This window comes from Sus scrofa, chromosome 1 (assembly GCF_000003025.6).
Source record: "Sus scrofa isolate TJ Tabasco breed Duroc chromosome 1, Sscrofa11.1, whole genome shotgun sequence".
Taxonomy (NCBI): Eukaryota; Metazoa; Chordata; class Mammalia; order Artiodactyla; family Suidae; genus Sus; species Sus scrofa.
Genome location: NC_010443.5, coordinates 57817931 through 57826362, shown reverse-complemented (window position 1 = coordinate 57826362; position 8432 = coordinate 57817931). Strand labels below are relative to the sequence as shown.

At 44.0% G+C, this 8432-nt stretch overlaps 1 protein-coding gene and 1 pseudogene across 1 annotated transcript in view; both read left to right on the top strand.

The window, feature by feature from the left end:
* MDN1 (midasin AAA ATPase 1) overlaps positions 1-8432 on the top strand; it is a 166141-nt gene continuing 157709 nt past the window's right edge. The window contains 2 exon segments of the mRNA XM_021089975.1: positions 1-276; positions 5844-6070. Of these exon segments, the coding sequence (XP_020945634.1) occupies positions 175-276; positions 5844-6070 (329 nt within the window). The 5' untranslated portion in view covers positions 1-174.
* LOC100523413 lies at positions 2281-3849 on the top strand (annotated as a pseudogene).

The window sequence follows — 8432 nt, the reverse complement described above, 5'->3', positions numbered from 1 at the left end:
CCGCGTGCTCCCCCACGTGTGCTGTTACTCTCTAAGTGCCTGCGGAGCAGCAGCGGCCGCTTTCCCCAGGGGCGTAGTTTGTGATAGCTCTGGTGCGGAGACTTCAGCAGCTCCCGGGCTCTGAGCGCGAAGCCGGGACTGCCGGTGGCTGCCCAGTGCAGAGGGCCCGCCGTCATGGAGCACCTCTTGTTGGAGGTGGCGGCTGCGCCGCTGCGGTTAATCGCTGCCAAGAGCGAGAAGAGCCGCAGCGAGCTGGGCAGGTTCTTGGTCAAGCAGGTAAGAGAAGGAAGAGAGCCTGGCGGTCCCTGCCGCCCACCTGGAGCTTGCCCCTTGGCCCTACGCGAAGATGCGCAGCTTTAAGGGTACGCGGAAGCGGCGTCTGGTCAATTCTGGCCCTGGCCCCCTCCCCGGGGTTGGCCAGTGGAGGAGGCGTCCGCACGCATTTGAGGAGCCTTTTGTTTTTCTCGGGGGGAGCGTTCCCTTCCCTTTTCCACCTACTTGCCCCTTTTCTAGTGCCCTGACTGCGTGTGGCAGACCTGGCCTTCGGAAAGAAGTGTGTTTGGTTTTTCTGTAATTTAGGTTGCGTCTCTGCCCTTTAGACGTGTGTATTACCTAAGTGTGCCGAGTCCAGCCCCCCCGGTTAGCTTCTGTGCTTGTTTCCTTTCTGTCCCTTTCTGGTCTTTTCGGCCCACTGACAAGTATTGATTGTATTCCTGCTGTGTGTAAGACGCAGCATGGCTCTTTGAGGAGACATACATTCGTTACGGTCTCTGCCTTCAGGGAATTTAGTGTCTATTTTTGGAGACCGTTCATAAACACAGAAAAAGATTGAAGGACAAAGCGAGACCGCTAGTGCTAAGTGTAAAATATTAACTGCAGGAATTACGAGATGAGTTAGAATTTTCTGGGAAATGAGTAGTCTGGCCTTTTAAGAGCTTTTTCTCGTTTACTACCTCCTGCCTGAGTTGAAGACCCCTTTTTACGCATTTTTCACGTGGCATTTTAATTTTTTGTTTTATACTTTCCCACCGCCACTCCCAAGACTTTTGAGCTTTTTTGAGAGTAGAAAAAAAATTATTTTCCAACTCCAGTATCTGGAGCCTAGGTATTCAGTCACAAATGTATTATGTACATATATACCCTATTGCTTAGGAAGAGATAGCAGTATTTTGGGTCTGGAGCAGCAGGGAACTAACATGAAAGGCATTTCTGTTTGGTGATAACAAATTGAACGTGTGTAGCAAAAGAGGGAGGAATGGAAGATATCCCTTGGGTGTCTGACCTTTGACCCCCCAATGAAGGGAATCACTAACACAAATGGGGAAGTCTAGAAAGAAAACTGATTTTTGATGGGAGGAATTAAGGAAAGAGATGATCAGTTTATTTGAGCTAAGCTTGTGGTGACAGGCTCCTGAATTATGTATTTTGGCTAGAAGTGTTTTTCTGTAAGTGGGCTTGCATTTAGAGCAGAGGTTCTGAAGCTAGTGATCATGGACCACTGGCAACAGGGTATTTATTTATGATTCTCCACCACTGTAATTGGATAAAATTGGTACTTGTGTATTGGGAGTAACATGAGGAAATGGTTTGTAGCCTTTATTTTAGAGAACTTGACATTTCGAAGTGTGAGAACCACTCCTATAGATTCTGTGTTTCAGATTGGATAGAATCTAAGAGGTTTTCAGGGTTGTTCCTTTCCAATTTCAGTAATACTTTCAAGTCCTTCACTCATAGAAGAGTTGATTGTTTTCATTCTATTTTTCTCTTATTTGGGGAAAAACGGTTTATACTGGAAAGCAAAGACTTTTGAAACATTGTTCTAATGGAGTTTGGGATATGAAGTAAGAATTTTTTAGGGTTGTGCTTTTTTTCTGTGTTATCTCAGCTGGTGACACCACTCTCTCTTTATCTAGTCCCTAATTATAGAGAACTTAGTGTCCTCAACTCTTTTTCACTCCTTTTCCATCACTTTTTGCCAGGTCCTCCTGATTTTCCTTCCTCAGTATTGAATCTTCCTTCCTCTTCATTCCCACTGCCACTACCTTCCTACAATTCTGACTTTTAATTCCAGCTTGTGCATTTTCTTTCTAACACCACCAAGCAATTCTCTGACACCAGTGGGGTCCTATAATTTAATTTGATTCTGACACTGTTTATGCAGAAAGTGTCAGAACCCTCTGGGTAAAGGCTCAGCTTTAAGAGACTCTCCTGCCACTGCGGTCCGTCCCCCCCTCCCCGCCCCCCGCCAACCCCTAACACACACACAGTTCTCACCTGAGCTTCTGACAAACTGGCTATAAATTGGAGTTCTTCCTTGGGTTTGATTAATTTGCCAGAACGGCTCACAAGACTCTGAGAAAAATTTACTTGCTAGAACATCAGTTTATTATAAAAGGATATAATTCATGGACAGCCAGATGGAGGGGATGCATAGGGCAAGGTATGTGGGAGGGGGTCGGGAGCTTGTGCCCTCTCCAGGTACATTGAATGCTGCATTTCCAAACGTTCGCCAACTCGAAAGCTCTCTGAACCATGTTCTTTCGGATTTTTAGGGAAGCTTTCTTACATATGCATGTTTGATTAAATCTTTGGCCATTGATGATTGAACTCTCAATTTTCAGCCTCTGCAGTCCTCTGAGGTGTGGGAGTGGGACTGAAAGTTACAGTCTACTAATCACATGATTGGCTCTCAGCAACCCTTTCCCTTCCTAACAGCTTTCCCAAATTCACTTCATTAACATAACAAGACGCCTTTATCTCACTCATTACAGGAAATTCTTGGGGGTTTTAGGATCTTGGCTAGAAGTGGCATAAAAAACCAAGTGTATTTTTTTTCTTGTTCGGTTGCAATGACTAAGCTGGATCCTTAACCCCATGCGGCGCTATAAGAGAAATCTTTCTTAATGATAGCTTTAGAGGATTTGTCTTATAAAGACGTTACCTGCTGAAAATGTGAGGTTATGCTCCTGTGAATTCAAATCTGTTAAATTTCCTTGCCTCCATTTTTACGAAATCCTTCATGTAGCCTCCTTTAAACGGTGGAGCTAGTATTGATAGAAATTGTTTCAAGTTAACGTCTTTTTCCAGTCAGTGCTTTGTTCAGAATGAGGTGTTTTAATCAGAGAATGCCTTCTTAATTTGGCAGATCTTTGTAAGAGTTCAGGTGTAAGGTGGACTTCTCTTTTCTGAGCGATAATTGTAGATTAAAACATTTTTTGGGCTCTAGCTGCCATCTTGCGCCCCACATGTGCGCACCTAATCTCACCTGGTCTGCCTGAGACCCCCTGAGCGCCAACCCTAGTCCTCCACAGGGCCCCATTTCCGCTCCAACAAGATGAAAGAAACTATCATGAACCAGGAGAAACTCTCTAAACTGCAGATACAAGTGCGCATTGGTGGAAAAGGAACTGTTCGCAGAAAGAAGGTGGTTCATAGAACAGCCACAGCAGATGACAAAAAACTTCAGTTCTCTCTAAAGAAGTTGGGGTAAACAATATCTCTGGTATTGAAGAGGCGACTATGTTCACAAACCAAGGAAAGTGATCCATTTTAACAATCCTAAAATTCAGGCATCTCTGGCAGCAAACACTTTCACCATCGCGGGCCATGCTGAGATAAAGCAGCTGACAGAAATGCTTCCCAGCATCTTAAGCCAGCTTGGTGCAGACAGTCTGAGCAGTTTAAGGAGACTGGTTGAAGCTCTGCCCAAACAATCGGTGGATGGAAAAGCCCTGCTTGCTACTAGAGAGGATGATGATGATGAAGTTCTAGATCTTGTGGAGAATTTTGATGAGGCTTCCAAGAATGAAGCAAACTGAATTGAGTCAACTTCTAAAGGAGATAAAACTGGGAGCTGCTGTTTTATATTGACTGCTTTTTAAAATTTTGTTTATGGGTCTGATAAAATCTAGATCTCTAATATTTTTTATTTTTTAAGCCCAAGCCCCTGGACATTGCGGCTCTTTTCAGTTTTTGCTTATACACAATTCATTCTTTGCATTTTTTTTTGGTCTTTTTTTGCCATTTCTAGGGCTGCTCTCGCGGCATATGGAGGTTCCCAGGCTAGGGGTCTAATCAGAGCTGTAGCTGCCGACCTGCACCAGAGCCATAGCAACGCAGGATCCGAGCCGCATCTGCAACCCACACCACAGCTCACGGCAACGCCAGGTCCTTAACCCACTGAACAAGGCCAGGGATCGAACCCACAACCTCATGGTTTCTAGTTGAATTTGTTAACCACTGCGCCACGATGGGAACTCCCCATTCTTTGCAGCTTTAATTAAGCTGAAGAAGCCTGAGAATAAAGTTCGAAACAAAGATTAATAAAGTTCTTTGCCTAGTATATGGTTTTATTTTTTATTTCATTGATAACTAATTTGTACACAGAAAGCAAAATTGTTTATAGAAAGCTAATCGTGACATGTAATATGCCTGATAATCTTGGGTGGAATCTGGTTAAAGATCTAAAATGACAGTATTAAAAAAGAAACATTTTTTTGGGAGTTCCTGTCATGGCTCAGTGGGTTAAGGATCTGGCATTGCCGTGAACTGTGGTGTAGGTCGAAGATGCGGCTTGGATCTGGCACTGCTATGGCTGTGGCGTAGGCTACAGCTCCAATTAGACCCTTAGCCTGGGAACTTCCATATGCCGAGGGTTCGGCCCTAGAAAAGACAAAAAGCAAAACAAAACACATACATTTTTTGAATTTGGTATTGGGTTGTGTTCAAGTTGCACTTTTTTTCCTTTTTTTTTTTAATGGCCCCACCTGCAGCATATGGAAGTTCCTGAGCCAGGGATTGAAGAGGAACAGCAGCTTTGACCTATGAGATGCTGGATCCTTTAACCCACTGCACTGGGCTAGGGATCTGAGCTTCTGCAATCAGATTCTTAAGCCACTGCATCACTGTGGGAACTCTATTTGCCCTCCTGTGGGTAAGGATTTAGTGTCAAACTCTTTAGGCTATGAATTCATAACATTGGGCTTGCTGGATCAGTGGATATGCCCCCCCAAGTAATTTAAACCTACTGTCACATTGCCCTGCATTGAGGATTGTAGACTTGGCTACACACTAGTAAGATGAGACTTTTTACACACTTCTCAGTTTATCTTTTTATGCTTGTGGACATTCTAGGCCCAGACACTAGAATTTTGTAGTTTATTTCATCTTGCAAATCCGTGTGGCTGTCTGCTTTGGATCCTTTTTTTTTTTAGTTATTAAAATCTGAAGCTTTCATAGGGATATATCCTCATTCATCTCCAAGAATTGACTTTTATCTTCTTTTCTCAAGAGAGTTGGCAGTTTTATATTAACTGTACCCTGCCCCCTATTTAATTCCTGTTTTCCTTCAAGAGCAAAGGAGTTGGGAGAAGCACTGGATTCCCTGGAAGGTGTTATTATGACCATGAAACAGATTATTTTTCAAGGAAGCTAAAGCTGTATGGCATTTTACATGGAATCCTGGTATCAGTCCTTTTACCTCAAACCCCAGTGGACTAAAATTTATATGTAACAGGCTTTAGATTAAGCAGTCCTCTCTTGCCAAAACCCTCACTGTTTTTGTTTGTTTGTTGGTTTTTTTTTAATTTTTATGATAAACTCATTATGAAGTCTGGAAATTGGATATTTTGATTCTGAGCTAGGTAGGATTTTTTTTTTTTTTTTCCGACAACTCCTGTAGTATATGGAAGTTCCCAGACCAGAGATCAAATTCCAGCCACAGCTATGGCAATACAGAATCCTTAACCCACTCCACCGCAGCAGAAATAGGCAGGATTCTTTGTTCTGTGGCAGTACAAATGGATATTGTTTACCTAGAAATTTTTTTTTTGTCCTTTTCTCAGGTGTGGACACCTCAAGATCGCCAGTGTGTCTTGAGTACCTTAGCACAGTTACTGCTGGATAAGGACTGTACTGTGCTCGTTGGCCGCCAGCTGCGCCCTCTACTTTTGGATTTGCTGGAAAGAAATGCTGATGCCATTAAAGCTGGCGGCCAAGTCAACCATGATTTACACGAACGGCTCTGTGTGTCAATGAGCAAACTCATTGGTAACCATCCTGACATCCTCCCGTGAGTAACAGTTTTATGCTTTATGTTTCTCGAGGTGGTAGAACCTGCTCTTGCCTGAAAAGTGAGGAGTCTGAGCTGAGCTGGAGCGAAGAGGGTAGAAAGTGGGAGTGGTGCTGTTTTATAAAAATAATCATAGCAAAATCCATTTATCCAGCTGAGTTCAGGGACCATTTACTAGGTGTTAAGTCTTTTTTTTTTTTTTTTCTGTCTTTTCTATGGCCGCACCCATGGCATATGGAGGTTCCCAGGCTAAGGGTCCAATCGGAGCTTCGGCTACGGCTCAGTTGCGCCAGAGCCACAGCAACGTGGGATCCAAGCCATAGCCGTGATCTACGCCACAGATCATGGCAACGCCAGATCCCTAGCTCATGGAGTGAGGCCAGGGATCGAACCCACAACTTCGTGGTTCTTAGATTTGTTAATCACCGAGCCATGATAGGAACTCCAAGTTTTTATGTCTTGACCATCAAGACAGGCCTGGAAGAAATATGACCAAGAAATCTCCCCTGCCTTCAGGGATTCTATCTGGCAAGTCATGCATAGAAGGCAGATCTAAATGAATTTAGCCGAGCCTCCTGCAGCATCCTCTTCAGTTGAGGGAGATTTGTGCTTAAGGAGCAGCTGAAGGGGTGGGTTACAAGAGCTCTAATGTCCCTTCCAACTGAAAGGGTGGGTTATAAGAGCTCTAAGGTCCCGTCCAACTTTCTGTAAGTCTGTCCAGATCCACTGTGTGGTAAGAAGTTGTGTTAGACCTGGATTCCAATCTATTTCTCTTTTAACCTGCTCTTTTTCCATCTTGAGCTGGTTCACCCTGCCTTAGGTAACCTGGTGATTCCCTGCTCCCATGAGACCATTGTAGTGATGCTGAACTTAGTGCAGACCGGCACCCAGTTGGCATAGTGCACTGCAGCCAGTAACTCCTGACTCAAGCGACCCTCTTGCTTCTCAGCCTCTTGAGTACCTGGGATTGTAGGCATGTGCCACTTCATCTGGCTTCACAGATTGGTAGGAAAATACAATTTATGTGGAATAGTCAAAAGAGGCAGAAAAGTGAGTGTCAGAGATTTTTCGCTTGAGAAGATAAATGGCTTTCACTCTAAACATGAATAGTGTTCTGTGCACTAATAGAAGTGTTTCTCTCTCTCTCTCTGTCTTTTTTTTTTTTTTTTTGCTTTTTAGGGCCATACCTGTGCCACATGGAGGGTCCCAGGCTAGAGGTCTAATCGGAGCTACAGCTGCCAGCCTATGTCACAGCCACGCCAGAGCCGAGCCGCATCTGTGACCTACACCATAGCCCACAGCAACACCAGATCCCCAACCCACCGATCCAGGCCAGGGATCGAAACTGCAACTTGATGGTTCCTAGTTGGATTGTTTCAGCTTTGCCACGATGGGAACTTCTAGAAGTGTCTCATATCCATTTCATTATTAGGCATCCTCAACAAAGAAAGTACACTAGCTTTATTGGAAGTATGATCTCTAGTCTGGTCTTTGGATGAAGGAATAAGAAATTGGGAGTCCTCACTGTAGCTTAGTGGAAACCAACACAACCAGTATCTATGAGGACTTGGGTTTGACCCTGGCCCTGCTCAGTGGGTTAAAGGATCTGGCATTCCCCTGAGCTGTGGTGTAGGTCACAGACAAAGAGGGTAGCTGGTTTTGCTCTGGCTGTAGTGTTGGCTGGCACCTATAGCTCCAGTTCAACCCCTAGCCCGGGAACTTCCATATGCTGCAGGTATGGCCCTAAAAAACAAAAATAAATAAATAAAAAAGAAAGAAAAGAAGAAATGAAGGCTTGGGGAAAACTATAATATGTGTGAGTTTTTCTAAAAGAGAAGGAACAAAAAAATGAGCCCAGTTTGGTGGAACTAGATAGAATGTACAACAGAGTTTAAGTTCACCATCATACATGGTAATCAGGAACCTATGCTCTACGTTGTTTGAAGATTGGGACTGTGGCCTCACTGGGTGCTTTAATTGCCTATTTGTACTTGAGTGTGGCACTGTTTGACAAGATGTGCTGACTATTCTCTACTTATCCTATAGGATTGATGTGTGAGTAACTTGAACTTCATTTCTCTCAAGTCTTTGTGGTGGAATGCTTATGGATTCTGTTTGAAAAATCATTAACATGATGGATTAGTTACTTCTGGTTTCCCATTTGCTTCAAATTTTATGGCCTTTTTTTTTTCCGTTTTTTGTCTTTTTAGGGCCATACCCTTGGCATATGGAGGTTCCCAGGCTAGGGGTCTAATCGGAGCTGTAGCCACAAGCCTACGCTACAGCCACAGCAACAACAGGATCTGAGCCATGTCTGTGACCTACACTGCAACTTCATGGTTCCTAGTGGGATTCATTAGCC